This window comes from Pipra filicauda, unplaced genomic scaffold (assembly GCF_003945595.2).
Source record: "Pipra filicauda isolate LSUMZ 115617 unplaced genomic scaffold, ASM394559v2 scaffold1_size10287979_pilon, whole genome shotgun sequence".
NCBI lineage: Eukaryota > Metazoa > Chordata > Aves > Passeriformes > Pipridae > Pipra > Pipra filicauda.
In genome coordinates this window covers 9,601,234-9,617,948 of record NW_024104310.1, presented here as the reverse complement: position 1 = coordinate 9,617,948, position 16,715 = coordinate 9,601,234, and the positions used below count along the sequence as shown (strand labels likewise).

At 42.1% G+C, this 16,715-nt stretch overlaps 1 protein-coding gene across 1 annotated transcript in view; it reads left to right on the top strand.

The window, feature by feature from the left end:
* The first annotated feature begins 7,957 nt into the window (after nucleotides 1-7,957).
* Nucleotides 7,958-16,715, top strand: part of PAXIP1 (PAX interacting protein 1) — a 34,360-nt gene continuing 25,602 nt past the window's right edge. The window contains exons 1-3 of the mRNA XM_027727845.2: nucleotides 7,958-8,100; nucleotides 12,621-12,755; nucleotides 14,689-14,732. Coding sequence (XP_027583646.1) covers nucleotides 8,011-8,100; nucleotides 12,621-12,755; nucleotides 14,689-14,732 — 269 coding nt within the window. The 5' untranslated portion in view covers nucleotides 7,958-8,010. The remainder of the gene's footprint in view (nucleotides 8,101-12,620; nucleotides 12,756-14,688; nucleotides 14,733-16,715) is intronic.

Sequence of the window (16,715 nt, the reverse complement as noted above, 5' to 3'; positions counted from 1 at the left end):
TTAACTCGGTTACATTTTGGATACAAGAGGGTCAGGTTGGTCTTGTAACAAATAACAGCTTGGGGCATGTGGAGAGGAGTGTAATTGAAGATAAGGCTCTAGCAAGATGAGTGGAAAACGTAATAGAGTTCGAGGATACATTAAACAAATGCATCCTGGCCCTCACACAATAATCACCTACACGTGCCATAAGGCAAACAGCAAGTATAATTGACTCCCTGAAGGAAGATCATTACAGCTTTGGGTCTTGCTGCCTCATGCCACGATTTCTTCTTCCATTTGCAACACTGAGAATTCAGATGTGGCAAGTCCTGGGATCCTGAGGCTGCTCTGAATAGACCCAGAGACGTTTTCAGTGGCTTCTTCAAAGGTTAAATCTGTGAGTATCTAGCACAGTGTCACAGATCAAAAATGAGCAACATTGACACGAATATGGCAGAAGCCTCCATGATTAGGGAGGAGAGTGGTCTTTTAAGGGTTAGGATGGTCCTTTCAGGAGGATAGTCCTTTAAGTACACAGGAGAACTAACAAGTTTGGCTGTACTATGCCAAAATCAAAAGAAACAGCTTCTTTGTACCCTGGTGTCTTGAAGAGCTTCAATGTGATCACAGTTTCATGTGTGCGGTGTGGAGCTCCTTCCTTTTCCCCAATTCTTGGGCAATTTCATCCATATCTGACTGGGCTGTAGAGCTGTCAGGGATATGGTAGAAGTGAAAGACCTTACTGGACACTGAAGCAGACACACTGTGAACTTAAACCTTACTTAGCCTCAGCCAGTTCATGGAAGAGCAGACCTTGAAACATAAATCAGTGGTAGGCTTTCTTGGTTCAGAGATCTATGTGCTCCTACTGAGGGAGCTCCAGCATATCACAGAGCATACCTTTCAACTATCCAAAACATTCAGGTACTTACAGAGTCTTTATTTCCCTGAAAGCTTCCTGGAATTAAAAAAAAAAAAAAAAAAGATTTAGAGCCAGGACTGGCCTGAGAGTATAAGCAGTATGCCTGCATTTGTCTTCAGCTTAGCTCTAATGAGAAAGTCTTGATGGTGACACTCATTTGTTTGAATCCCAGCTCCTGGTTAGTACTGAATAGTAGAGATCATTCAAACAGACATACTCTAGATACCCAACCAATAATTTTTTTTTTTAATTGAAGTGTGGCAGACAATTAGGGACCTAAGTAACAAATGTGTTCCTTCATAAGGTTTTCTGCTTGGCATGCTAAAGAGGCAGAGTTCTAGATATCAATCTCTAATTAATTAAGATGGCTCTGGGGTCCTGTGAAGATTGATCAATTAAGAGCAGCAGTGGATTCATCTCTTGATGTCTTCGAATCAGCATTCAGTATTAGCTCAGCTCACAGAAAGAGTGTTTGGGGTGAAATTTAAGGGCAAATAATAAGAAAGGATGACCAGAAGACCTACTGGTTTCTTCTGGCCTCGAGGCTGTTACCAGAATGCTGTCAGAATATATTTTTCAAGGATATCAGTGTAAGTTGTTAATTTCATTTGAAAACACGTGAGAAATAAAAGTCAGGTTCCTTCCACAGAAGAAGAAGGTGGTAGTTCAACCTGGCAAAAATAACTAGTCTACATAGTGGACTCACATCCACGTGTAAGAACTGGGAGCCTCCCAAAACTGCAACCACAAATGTGTGACAAATACAATAAGCTTCTCTGTTTGTACCCTAGCACAGGCAGATAACCATGTCTACCTCTGTGTCTGCATTTTAAGGATGTGCAGGCACAGCTTTCAGCTACCCTGAAAGTGCTGCTTTAAGCTTTAGCATTTGGGAAGGCCATAAACCAGAAACGCGCCCCCAGACTGCGGCCGTTTTCTGAGACAAACAATGGAATGATCAATTCTTCTTCCAGTGCTCCATGTGGAAGGTTAATCTAAGTGACCCTCTGGCCTTACACTCCATAAGTTGGAGGAACTGCTCCGAAGATGATGCAGTTGCTGTGTTTTTACGTCAGTCAGGGAAAGTTTCCTGGCAGAAATATTTTTCATTGGTTTTAGCACTAAGACCCAGTGGCTACATACGAATTTCTCTGGTGGCACAGGTGGGCTTGTGTAGCTGCCGCCCTCCATCTCCTATTCCAGAGTAGGAACCCTGAGTCGCTGCCTGCACTGGGCCAGCACTGGATTGACTGAGTCAGGAGTATGACCTGTGGAAAAACCCTTTTTAATAGACTGTTCTCAGCAAGGTCAGCATGGGGCATCCCTGAGACACTGAAACTTCTCTGTGAGCACAGAGACGCATCCTCAGGCAAGTGTCTTGTCTCCATTCTTCTTTCTGGATGAGTAAAACAAATATTTAACTTTCTGGACTACATACAGAAGGAGAGCAATCTGATGTAAATGTTTTATCAGCACAGATTTAGGGTTTTCACTGTAGTCACAAGTACAAAGCCATAAATGAAAACTGGAGCTCATCTCAGAGCAGTACCCAGGTTCACTCTTCACACTGCTCTGTAACATGCTCTTCAATGCCACTAACTGTAGCTGTCTTTTTCTGCATTTATCCATTAACAACATAGAAAGAAATACAATTGTTAGCATTCTTTGAATCACAGGATATTCTGAGTTGTGAGGAATTACGTAATAAAGATCTGGCACAAATAAGACCAAGTTTGTTCCTTTCTAGAAAAACATATTTTAGTAAGTCCAGGTTTCATTAACTTTTTTTCAAGCCTGCATGAATGAAAGCCCAGGCTTAAAGGAAAATTTTCATTCTCTATTGTTTTGCTGATACTAATTTACCCAAATGGAATGCCTGTAAACGAAGCAAATTTGATGAGCTTACAAAGAAGCGCTACAGGGATAATTAGCCACCATGTTTCACAAACGAATTTTTTCAAACTCAGAAAATACACAGAAATTGGTAGGTTCCTCACTTGGAGCAGAAGCAAAGACTTCTCCTGAGATGCAAAGAATGAAGCCTACAAATTATAGTATCACATTTTATTTGTGGCAAATTATTTGTTCTTTCACAGACTGCTGGGAGTACTTGCACTCTTCTCTCCTGGTGCAATACAGTCAGATCCAGAACTCATTAAGAAAGTATTATAATGTTATATATGTATAGGTAGGTATGTATGTATGTAATTTATATGGAAATGGTTATTGGTAGTCTGAGGGAAAGATAGAAAGAAAGAATCGGTCTCAGTTACAGAACAGAAGATATAGATCAGATATTTGGGTGTTGGAACTAGATGATCTTTCATGTCCCTTCCAACCCAAACCATTCCATGATATTAAGAAAGACTTCTAATATTACTAATAAGGAATTTTTACAACACTAGAACAAGGTATTGAGAAAGTTATCTGTAGAAGTTTTAAAGGAGGAGGATTGACTGAGGGTCCCTCCTGCTTTCCCCATCCCTACTGGCAGCTCCTTTCACCTGAGTATGTGTGGAAACTCAGCAGTTTTGACGAGTCCTGCATCAGTCTGCATCTTTAATTCCTTTAGCAGTTTCCAATGCATCCCTCCCAGTAGATCTACTTCAAGCAAGACCTGTAATGATGTCATTCCATGTCACACTTGTTGGAGAAGGTCTTGGAGCAGCAATGGTTTCAGCCAAGGGTAACTGGTGCAATTGCCCTGTGTACTTCCCCACTAACTCTATTTTGATAAAGGCACACCCAGCTGCAACTTAGGGCTGTTTTTTATCCTTCCAATGTGACACACAACATCTCATTCACCTTTCCCTGTGGGCTGATATGCCAGAGACATTCCTTAGCAGGTAATACAAAGGAGTATACCTCCTTTAACACTATGCCTCTCTTCTGATAAAAATTGCCCTTACTCTAAAATGTGCTAATGAGACCATTCTCCTCCCCTACTCATTTATGCACAATTATAGTAAAGGTATAACTTCCTACTTGGCACTTGCAAAAAAAATAAATAAAATAAACTATTATATTAAAAAAGAAAACTGTCAAGCAAATGACAAGGGATTCTCAGCGCGGTTCTGGAACTAGAAGAGAATGGAAAATGAAACCATCAGTTCCAAGGGAGCCTTTTAGGATTCAGTGTTGCTGTACAGATAAAAAGAAAGTTTTTAATTATAAATCATATTTGCCATTGCAAGCAGTCCCACTGAAGGAAAGAGGAAAAATGCATAGACAGCTCAAGCCAAAGCAGAGCCCTCTGTGTACCTGTTTTGCACATTTTGATTCAGATTAAAAAAACAGATTCTTATTCATTTTAAGAAATGGGAAGGGTGATAATGCAGGCAGCAAGCCTTCTGGGATTCTCAACAACTTTCCAGGCACATTGAAACTAACACATCTTTCTGTAAAACACTGGGTACTTTGTGAAGATATATTTTATTGGAAAAGTAACATCTAGAGAGCCAGCTGCTACCAAACAAGTATGTATTATTAACAAAGGACTTGGAAAGCCTTCTGCTCACTGGAGTTAAACAAATATACAATTTAATCTAAGCTCTGAATTTAATTAACTGCGAGAAAAAAAATCAAGCTGTTGTTTTTTCACAAGCAATTATGCCTAAATATGATATTGTAGGTGCGTATGAATTTTTCATATAATCATTTGTGCACACAAATAAGGCATTTATGTAAGCAAAGAGTAATTGTCTGCACAAATCTTGCCAGCTCAGTGGGCTTTCACTACATGAAAGCAACACCCATTACAAACTTTAGATCACTTTACAGTTTTTCTGGAAATATGGTCATAAAGTTCTATGTACAGAGCTCTCATAGTTAAATTAGGCACCGTGCTTGTTGTGCTTATAGCACAGATAATGTGCTATAAAGATCATTGTGGACCATGGTGATGTGCACCATCTCTGTTCAGTCTATTCACCAGAATAACTAAACTCAGAAATAAAAGTATTAAGGCATAATTGACCCTTGCCCGTGGTTGCTCCCATGGCAATTACACTGAGGCTGCATCAGAGCAGAAGCTTTATGTAAAGTAAGAGTCTGCTCATGGATGTTTCTTGGGGAGACTAAGGTTCTGCTGCGTTCTCAGAACCTTTTTTTTGCAAGAGTTAAGTTCCTTTCGGCTAGTCTCATCCCTGTGTGCTGTGACCAGGCCTACCAACAGTGGCTTGGCTCAACACAGGAATGTGTCACCATGTGACTGAGCATCCCATGTGACAAGGTGGGCACAGGTCCAGTGATGTGACAGGGACAGGCTGCAAAGCTATCTGAAACACAGTGAAGGGGAAGAATGAATAATTGGAAGAAAACATATTGCCCTGAATCCCACAGGACTGAGGTGAGGCTGCTGCTGCTCCATGTCTCCAGGTCCAACCAGTAAGTGAGGCTGTACTTGTATTCTCAGCTGGCACACACACATATACAGGACATACACACATTACCACCATAATCTGACTTGTATTGCTAGAGAATTTTCAAACTTGTGATTTAAAATATCAAGTTCATCTCATATTCTTCTGATTTGACTAGCTGAACAAATGGAAGATCCAAGGTTGTCCCACCTGTTGCTGCAATAGCACACGAACTCCATCTGTAGGTTTGGGAAGGGGCATTATTGTGCCAAATGTGTGCTGTTCGTTTGCATTATGCTCTTCGTCAGTATTAGCATAACGCCTGATTTGACATACTTGTAATCTTAGAGTTGTGTGAAGAACCAAAAATGATGTGACTACGAAAAATCTAAAGGATAGGAAAGCCAGGAGAACTCATTACAGTAACACAGAAAATAGTCTGAGGAGGAAAATTAAGAGGACAAACCCCTTGGAGGGCAAAACTTTGGTTTTCTTTGTGTGGAGTGGGAATATGTGACAGTTTATGGGATTAGATATAAGGAAAGTAATTCCTGTGAGAAGGGGCAATTTAGCAATCACATTGAGAAAGATGAAGCCAAGTAATGAATGACATGAAAAGAACTCAGAGAAAAATGTGGAACAGAAACCTGAGAGACAGCGATATTTATCAAAGAAAAGAGGTGAAAATTACCAGTGCTGGAGGATGCAGACGATTACAGAGACAATGAAATCCAACAGGAAGGGAAACTTGGGAAGCAATGGTGTAAATGATATCTAATAGATCAAGAAGAATAAGAAAAATATTTCGCTGCAGGTGAATGAAGATTTAGGCCAAAACAATTCTAATTTAGTGTGAAGAAGTCAAAACGGATCAAAAATGGAGTGGGAAAGAGTGAAAATTATGGAACTAAGAAAGCAAAGGCTGGACTTAGGGGCCTGGAGAGTGGCTATAAAGGAAAGCAAGGCTCAGAGAAGTGTTTTTCAAGGACAGTCCAGGAAATACATGGGACAGAAGAAAATTACTCTAACCAAGGGTTATTAGAAAAGATAAAAAGTGAAATGAGAGTATGAATTATTGGATGAAAAGGAAAAATGGATTTAAAAGCAGATGGTTATCTCTACTTCTTTTCCTGCACTACCAAAAAAAAAAAAGTGTATAATATAAAATGTTAAGGACTTTTTACTTTGATTTTAACTTAAGAAAGTAGATTGTAATTGGGAGGGTGGGCGAAACAGTAAAACCTGCAATCAAAGGGTAAGATTCCTTCCTGGAGTAGGGGAAAAACAGGTGATAGGTTGGGTATTTCTTATATAGCTGGAGTAGAAAGGGGAAGACGTTATGTGGAGATCCAGAAGAGCAGGAGAAAGGTGGTTGAAGCACCTTCCTTGAAAAAGGGTGAGAAGGAAGCTAAGAACTTGTATACTATACATTTCCCTACAACTCCCCCCCGAACACTGGATAAATAACTTTATCCAGTGAAATTTGATAAATAAAACTGGATACATAACTTTATCCAGTAAAATTATATCCAGTAAAAGTAAATAAATTAATTGTAAACTGATTAATGGTTTCTGCCATAGTTTGAAGAATAACACAAGTTAAAGAAATCCAGTTTGCTCCTGGGAAAGTGAGACAGGCCTTGCAGGCAGGAGGCAAACAATAGGTGTCCTGTATTTTTATTTCAATAAGCCTTTCAGTGTCACCTCGTAACATCATACTTAAGTATGGGAGCAATATTTAAATAATATATAATATATATTATTAGAATAATATTATATAAAATAATTTATTATTATAAATTAACATATAATATCATATTTTATATTATGTTTATATTGTATTATAAACACCCCTGTCAATGCAGGGATGTTTAAAATATGCCAGATGAATCAGGCTGTGAAAGTGCTCATTTCTATAACTGATATAAAGTGATGATTTCTGTTTTCTGTTATCTTAAAGTTAGGTAAGACACATCCCCCTCTAGGCGTGGATGGTTCACTGTGAACGTAGAAGGATGCTCTGAGTCAGCTTGTGAGGGAAAAATTTCTGATTTCGGTTGGACTCGGTGACCTTATAGGTCTTTTCCAACCTGAGTGACTCTATTCCGTGATTTCGGGAGCAGGCAGTGTGTTCATTAGTGAGCTCGGTGCTGGAACACGCATCACAACGCGGGACCCGCCGCCATCGCCCCCGTCCCCTCACGGCGGGAACGAGGGGGCGGGGCCTGGTATGGAGGGGGCGGGGCCTGACGGGGCGGGGCCTGGGCGGCCCTGAGGGGCGGGGCCGGAGGCGCGCGCTCCCCTCCCCCCCGCCCGCGCTGCTCGCCAATGGGCGGGGCCGGGTATCCCCGCTGCCCGCCTCTGTCGTTCGCGGCGAGTCCATTGCACTCCGCGCGGGGGGAGCGTCGGGCCTGGGTGCTGCTTCCCGACCCGGTTCGGAGAGAGAGAGAGTAGCAGGGATAGAGCCCGTGCATTAGAAGCGGGCTTTGCCCTGCGGCAGTTGTGGTGGGTGATCGGGCGGAGGGGGCCGCTTCGTGCTGGCGGCGCTCCCCTCTCCCTTCCACCCCCCCTGCGTCCCGGCGGGGAATGGTGTGTCCCGCAGCGCGCGCCTTGCTCGCGCGGTTCGGCGGCTCGGCGGGGGGAGGGGGACAGGAGAGACCCGGGCCCCGGCGGCTTCTCCACAGTGAGCGCGGGGGATCAGCGGGGAGCCGGCGGGGGGAACGCCCGGTGCTGCCGTCCGGGACCATGTTGGCGGACGACGAGGAGGAGCTGAAAGTCCCAGAGGAGATGTTCAAAGATGTCAAGTTCTTCGTGGTGGGAGACATCGACCCCAAGGTACCGGGTCACCCCTCGGATCATGCCCGCCTTCTCTTTCAGACCGCCCCAGCCGCCCCCCCACGATGGGGGGGCACTGTGGGAGCGTCCGCCTGCCACGCGCGGGCTCGAGGCTCGCGCCGCCTCACGGGGAAAGGGCGGGAGTGGGGGGGGGGGGTCGCGCGCGTGAGGGGCCATGAGGGAGGGCGCGGGGGGAGCGGCCGGTCTCGATCCCGATCCCGGCCCGGATCCCGATCCCGGTCCCGGCCGTGCCCGCGGGAAGCGCCGCCGCCGCCGCCATGGGAGCCGCGGCCCCGCCGCGCAGGCCCCACCGCCGCCGCCTGAGCGGAGGAGGAGCGGGCGGAGGGACTTCCTGTGCCGGGCCGGGCGGGCAGCGAGGGCAGCGCCCGCCGCTCCTCCGGGGCGCCCCGGGGGCACAGCCCCTCCCTGCGCCCGCGGTCGGGACGGGCACAGGGACACGGGGATAGGCCGTGGGGAGGGCTCTGCGCGGGGGGCCGGACCGGCTCTTCCCTCCCACACGGACCTTCCCGCCTCGGCGCGGCCTCTGGTGCCGCCCCAGGACCGCCCGGGGTGGTGCTGGTGGGGATCAGGCGCGTCTTGAGCTCCTGCCCGGCTCCCCGGGGGATGAGGAGCAGAAGGGGCTGCCCAGTGTCCGTCCAGCCTTCTGCCCCTGCCCTGGGTGGTGCAGGTGGCCTTGCAGTGAATAACACCCGGTCCTACTGTGCGAAGGTGGTTTAAACAAAGTTTGTGTGGCGTGTCCAATTAGACAGGTGCTTGAAGCGAACCATGTCGCGCTTCAGGACAGCAGCTCCGTGCAAGCAGGTTACTGCATGCACTTCACACTGAAGTTGGAGTCTTTGCTCCTCTGGTATTTGCTGCAGTAAAGTCTTAGTTCAGCGTTGGGTTCCTTTAGCCTCGCGTGCTGGCACTCAGTGAGCCTCGTAGGCCTGTAAGTGACCTGGAGACACTGGCACTGACAGGTTGACATGGTTTTTATTCCTATTATGATAAAAGAAATACAGCTCTTGTGGGGAGCTTGTGTCCTGGTTTCAGCCCAGCTGCCAACTAAGCACCACGCAGTTGCTTGCTCACCCCCCAGCCCTACCCAGTGGAATGGGGAGGAGAATCAAAAGTAAAACTTGTAGGTTGAGATAAGGACAGTTTAATAATTGAAAACAAGGTAAGATATAATGGTAATAGCAAATAATAATGATAATAAAAAGGGAAAGGATAAAAACCAAGTGATTCACAATACAATTGTTCACCACTTGCTGACTGATGCCAGACCCCCCTTCTTGAACCCAGATCGGCCTCTTCCAGGTAACTCCCTCAGCTTATATACTGGGAATGATGTTCTGTGGTGTGGAATTTCCCATTGACCAGTTCAGGTCACCTGTCCCAGCCACGCTCCCTCCCAGTTTCTTTTTTGTACCTCTTCACCGGCAGAGCATGAGACACAAAAAAAAGTCCTTGACTTGGGATGAACTCGACCTGGCAAAACCCAAAACATCAGTGTGTTACCAACATGATTCCTGTTCTGAATCCAAAACGCAGCACTGTACCAGCTACTGAGAGGAAATTAACTCTGTCCCAGAAGAGACCAGGACACCCCTGTGGTACCCTGGGGACACCTGAACAAGAGGAGCATTTACTGGGTGTGTTTTGAGCCGAGACAGAAATTCTAAATCAAACAGTTCTTAGAGTGAAATTTGCCCCATTACTGATGTAAAATTACAAATATATTTAGCGCTTTTTACTTCTTCATATAAAAGCAGATGCCAGCTTGATTTTGAATAGAAGTTTACTCCTTCATCTTTTGGGGAGGAGTACACTTTGATCAGCTTAAATTTCCAAACGGTTTCACAGAAAACCAGTTACCTTAATAAATATTAAAGCAGGTTTAGTGCAAGTAAAGCACGGTAGAGCACGGTAATCAAAACAAATCCAAGAGTAAGAAAAAAAAATTTATTCAGGTGAATAACTGCATCCCCACTGCCTATTGAGGCATATGCAGCGTAAATTGTAAGGGAAACAAAAGTCTGGAATTGTGCCTGGATGTTCTTTGTCAAATGAGGGAGAAATAGGGCTGCTGGCTCTCAACTTTAAATCCATTCCACTGGGATGTGCACTTTGCTGCTCACACCTTACCAGGGGTGATGAGTAGATGTCAGCTGCTATTCTGTTTTTTTAATAAGTGCTTTTCCTGCTTTCCTAAAAGATATAAACTCAAACCGTCATGTTTTGGGAACACCAGTTAAAATCACTATTTGATTCAGAAAGAGATAGAAGCAATGCAGTGCAGCACAAGGACTTTGAACAGGATATTTGGTTTCTGGTTATCTCTTGCTCTATTTATTTTTTATGCCCATTGTCTTACTTTTTAGTTTTGAACAATTCCTCTTGTTTCATCCAACACAGATTTTAGTGGGAGAGGATAAGATAAAATTTATATGCCCCCCAGTAAAATAAAATTTCATTTAGTGGGTATAAACTAAGACCTAAAGTACAGGATTTTACAATGTTCATATTAGGGCTTTTCAGCATTTTGTTTTCTGGTTACAAGTATATGGTTGATACAAGTGTAAGTGAAGTTCTTTAATTGTGCCAGCATAACTTTCCAGTCCAGGAACTACTTAATCTGAAGAAGTCACTTGTTCTGAGAGGAGAGTTGAAGTTGACATGAGCTGAATTAGAAAAATTCCTTTTTATGAAATAATCATATGATTTATTTCTGTCATGGTTGTAGTGTTTAAATTTTGTACCTGAAACTGGTGTAACTTTTGTTATAAGCAGACTCTTTGCACGAGCTCTTTAATGCAACATGGTTTTGATACAAAAATGTTCATACTTTCAGCACATTAGTTGCAGCTTCTTTCTGACACTGTCAGATTTGGGCGCTCAGTTTTCCTGATGTTTACTCCTGTTTTTAGCCTTCCCCTAAATAAACAGTCGAATGGGATTGTAACCCAAGGAGAGCTGTGTGAGACAAAGAGCTCATGTGCTGGGGCTGTTCTTAAATACCTACTATTTTCAAAAGGGCTTTATTTTTATTTATTGGAATGATAGTGTCCCGTGTTACCTTGTGGATAACTGGATTTCATGCAGGAAAGTGTCTCCTGATTTAGGAGATTGATGTGTAAAATGGAAACATTGTCTCCTGTTCCAGGCTGTGGTGGCAAGAACAGCAAGCTCATGATCAATTTTCTTGGTTATTTTAGAGTATTTATTTTGTAATTTGATATCACATATTCATCCACTTCAGAACAAGTTGATTTTTTTCTTTAGTGGAATTTTAAAGTCAGATACTTCAGTCAGGAAATGCTGAAATTGTCTCCTTCTGGAGCAGTGATTTTTCCATCTTTGTTTTTCTGCTTAGCACAGATGCTTTATAAAACATCCTGATACCACGTTTTGAGAGAGTCTCTTTTTCAGTGCTTTTCTGTCCTGGTGAGTTTATAGGGTAGGGAATAATTGCTTAAGGACCAATTAATTAATATTTTGTTTGATGAATGCAGTGCCTTGCTCTCTGCTGTTCACTGTTGTGAGGAGAGCATCCTGTTATGAAGGGAATGTCCCCAGCAGGTTTTCAGGGATAGGCATTTACCCCTGGCAGCTTTTGGAGGATAAGCATCAAACCAGTTTTGTCCTGCTAAATCATTATTTCTGAATAATAAGAGGAAAAATGAAACAATAATCTTAATTTTCATTTTTAGCTTTTGAACTCTAGACTGTAACATTTTAAAACATTTTTCTCTTCCTCCCCGCTACTCCCCACTACCTTCTCTTACTTTTGTTGAAATGAAAGTCTGGTTTTTGGGGGGCAGGGTGGGATTCATCACACAGATCTCTACAACAGAGCTGAGAGTGTGCTGAACTCTTAAACCAGCATCTGCTGTATGGGCCTTGCAAAACTAGGAGTGAGATGTGCTTTGTTAGTTATGAGGTGTTCTGCATTTTCTGAGGACAGAGCAGTGGAGTGAGACACATCCGTTCCAGCTCTTTGTGGTAGTAACTTAGGGGGCATTTGTTCTACTTGTTTGGTTTTCTAGTGTTTTGGGGTTTTTTTTGTATTTCTCTTAATCACTTAGTCCTTAAAATTCAACCTCTTATTTTAAAGAATATTCAAACACTTCCAGAGCAACCATATGCAAAAACAAACATTGTGAAGAAGAGTTTTCTTACCTTGCCTGAGAGAAAATTGTTTTCAGATGTTTTTTGAGGAATATATGTTTTGGAAAAGTATTAACATTTTCCAGATTTCTACCAAAGCCTGAATTATTCTGGAAAGTAAATCTTCAAATTGAATGATGAAAATATGCAGAGATGTAAACCTTTGGCAGTCAGGTTTTAAATGGGATGCATTCGGAACTTCCGAAAGAGTGCTGGCCACCTACAGGAGGACAACCAAGAGAGAAGGTCATATTCATTCCTCCAGTGATAGTGTCTTCTTGCAGTGATGTTTTTCTCAAATAAAACGTGCTAAAAATTGTTGACTTCTCCCTGTTCTCTTTTGGGTTTAGGTTATTCAACTTCTGAAAGCTGGGAAAGCGAAGGAAGTTTCTTACAATGCACTGGCTTCACATATTATTTCAGAAGATGGGGACAATCCAGAGGTTGGAGAATCTCGTGAAGTTTTTGATCTCCCTGTGGTAAAGGTGAACGACTTATCCATGATACTGTCAGAGTACTGACGTGGGTACTTCATTGTTATAACAAAATATTCATGTTTGGATGATGACCAAATGAAACATACATTCAAAAATCTTCTATTCTTGTTGCACAAACTTTTATCCTGACTGATAGACTTCTGCTACAATTCTGTTCTCTCCTTTCTGTTGTTCCTCTGTATCTGTCAGTGGTTTGGGTGTTTTTTGGTTTTCTGCTTTGTTTGTTTTTTTTTTTTCCCCCAGATTCTTCCTTCAGTCATCTGTGGGATGGTGTCCTATTGGCTGTACTTTAGAAATGTTTCTGATGGGGAGGTTCTTACAAGCTTCTGGCAATGGAAAACCTCATTTTAGAATAAGTAGTAGATTGCTGAGGGTTTTTTTCAAACACATATAATTGACATGGTGAAAAATGATTTTGTTGATTCTGCCTATGTGTACTATGCTAATTTTAAACTACAGGAACTTGTGGAAAAATAGATTTTTCCCTCTTAATTTTAGTTTTTAAGGGGTTTTTTCTTGTTTTTTTTTTCTTTCTTCCTCACACTGGAATTACCAGTAGTTTGTTACTACCTTGTAATACTGGGGGATTTTTCCAGTGAAAAATTCTGGGCTTCATGTTTGAAAATGTGAACTTGTCACTCTGGAAGTCATGGGAGAGCTTAGAAGGAATAACGCTAGAATTTCACTGCTAGTACTTTTGGGTACATGATTTTGGGTTATTTTTTTCAGCAGGGTTACAGGTGACAGTAGAGAATTTTGATAGGTTGTGTCATGAGAATTCACCTGAGAGTGTAGAACTATGAATTAATTCTGAAAAATGAAAGGTGCTTGGCTGGAGACCTTATGGTTATAGTGGGCCTGCTGATTATTGTTTAGTTCCTTTTTCTGAAGTGTTTTTTGGCATAGTTCTGACCTTACAAACAAGAAGATTTGCTGCCACTGTTATGTGAAGGAAGGACATCGGTGTTGTAAGAGCACTTCCTGCTTTCTAATGCCATTTACTGAAATAATTCAATTTTCTTCAGAACTGCTGCTAGCTGCTAACTCATTTACCAAATGAGAGCGGGTCTGTCACTAATGTCACTTAGTTTGACCTGAAAACATCACAGCATGATCTGTAATCAAGAAGATTAGACTAAGTGTTAAGGGAATGGAAGCCAGAGGCAAAAGTAGCTGGTTATAGGGAATAAGGAAGAGAAATTCGTGAGGATTGAAGAGTTAAGAATGAAATGTTTTTGGCCCATTTTTTTGTATGCTGCCTTATAAGGGAAAGAGAACAGCAAGAACTGCGACACCATAAACGTAGTTGCCACAGTATATTTTTTTACTTGTCTTTTGAGAAAGAGTAATTTCATTCTGAATGTGACGCCACTCTTTGCCCACTCTTCCTTGTCTGCTGCACTGGGACCACTGTCCTACATCTCCTCCGTTCTCTGCCACCTCCCTGTGTCCCTTTGAGCCCTTCTGTCCCAGAATGCTGTCAGGAAGGGGCCATCACTCTGGTCACTGCCAGCATTGCTCTGTCTTCAGAAACTTTCTGTACAAGATTATGGTTCCTGACTCCTCGGTGATGAGAGTAAGACAGGGGTTTATACATAGGGGTTTTTTTAATTATTTTTTCTTAAGGGTAGGGAGAACTGACAAAAAAAAGGGAGAAGATGAATAAATACTGTAAGTGGCACAAGAGAAGGGGGTCTTGCTCCCATATTGCTGCTCAACCTTTGAGCTGTCTTTACCTGAACTCTTACAAATAAATGAGAACAGCTTTTTTTTGCAGACTAACTACAATGTCTGTGAAACACTTAGACTTCCAGCTGAATGTTACATATTGAAACTAGTGTAGTATGAACTTGGAAGGTAATTTGTATTTTGTACATGTAGACTAAGGTTTTTAACATCTTGTGGTTTTTGTTTTTTTCAGCCTTCCTGGGTGATCTTGTCTGTTCGCTGTGGAGCTCTCCTGCCGTATCCTTTTAAGTTCAAAATTAAATTAATTCTATAGGAAACATGTTAAAATAGATGCCATCGAGGGATTCAACATTGTTTCAAGTAGGTACGGCTTAAATTTTTAAAATGATAGGATGTGTTTTGCCTGCAGTTTTCCTGTCCCTGTGGCTATTTGTGCTTCATAGGCACTTGCAGGAAAGCCATTATCAAATAGACTCAAAACATTTTAACTGGCAGGTGATACATTATTTACCTGAGGTGCCAGGAAAACCACTGGAGTGCACTAAAGGGAGGAAGGATGGCTCAGAGTAGAATGGCCTATTCCGCCTTTTCTAGCAAAGTTAAATAAGGAATAAATATGGAATAACTCCTAATACTGTATTATAAATAACACTTTATAAACAGATAGTGTTAGTATTCACATTTTTGGGATAGTCTGTCCTTGCCTTTGGTAGACCCTTGTTCGTGTTTGGCTAGGTCTCTGTTTCTTAACTTGTTTGGAGCCTGTATTTTGCATATGGATGGCTCATTCCTTCCTCTTCTTGTCAGTTATTACTGTCCATCTTTGTTTATGTTCCTGGCAGTTCTTTTCTTGGAATTACAGGAATGGTGACAATGGCTATTTTTATAGAAAAAAAAAATTGCACATCTTTTTCTCAGGCCATTCAGGATAAATATTCTGTATATGGACAAACTTAAACAGAGCACTGCATTTCAGTACAGATACAAGCAGGTGATGGCAACAAACAGTGCCAGGACTAGATGAGGTAACAGGTAGTTGTGTCTGTAATGGAAAACAAAAGGTGATGGATGCGAAAATCCAGGTGTCCATATTGGGAATTCAGGTCTTTATATGCTTCAGTGGCTCGGAATTCCTGTTTTATACCTGGTATTTTAAGATACTTTGCATCTTTGTCTCTGTGGTGTGATCTAGGCTAGTGATTTTTGTCTTTTGTGTCTGGACATAATAAATGTGTTTATTGTCCTGTCGTCATCAGGATGGGAGTGTACAGTTGCTTATGTCACATATCTGTAAACCTTCTTTCCCGGTTCCTTTGGACTGTGACAAAAAATAGCTTGGAATTAGCTACATTTTCAGGCTTAAGTAACCTAACATTTCATTATTGATGTTGTTCTTTCCCACGGAGAAATTGCACTATTAGAAAATTTGTCTTCCATCTGAAAATAGGGTTTTTAAAAGGGTATTCTAAGAGCTGACGTTATTAGATATACCCAGAAGAGAAATAAACAGATAAAACAACAGAGTGACGCAGTCCATAACTAAATTGTAGCAATAAATGTGGGAATGTAGCCCTCAATGGCTACTGCTCAGGAAGTCTTTATTGTGGGTATAAGGGAATGACCAAATGAAAAGACCACGTCTCAGTAGTGTCATGTTCTTGAGTTGCAAGGAGGAAGGAAGTTTTGTCCACCTGCCAGCAATAAATGTGTTCCTTGGACCTTTGACTTTCTCTTTTCTAGCACTTCATGTCCTTAGAACATGGTGGGTTTAGATTTTATTCTGAACCTTATTGTGCTCACTAAAAGGGGTTGTTAAGTCTTAACTTTGTTTTGTTCTGTGTCAGGCACTTTATGACTTCGAGTGCAGTGACATCCGGCCTTTCATTAGGGATTTAGGTACTACCATAATGAAAAAAATAGAGCAGTTAATGGGAATAGCTTAGTTTTTCCAGTTGACTGGTTTTGGACCCAGTTTAGGCAGAAGTTTGAGATTCTGCATTTTTGTCTCTTGTTTATGTTTTAATTTGGAGATGTAATGCTCAAAGTGGTCTTTGAATTTCTGAAGAAAAAAGTCCTAGAAACACCTTGAGTCAATGAGACAAGTGGATGTAATAACAACATTAAGGATTTTACCTTGGCTTTCCACTTCTGGTACTTGATGGGCATTTGCCTGTCAGTTTTTAAAGGTGAAGGTTAATTTAGAAATATTTAATACAATATAAAAGCGTAGTAATTTTGCCTGTTTCTTAGTGGAAGTTG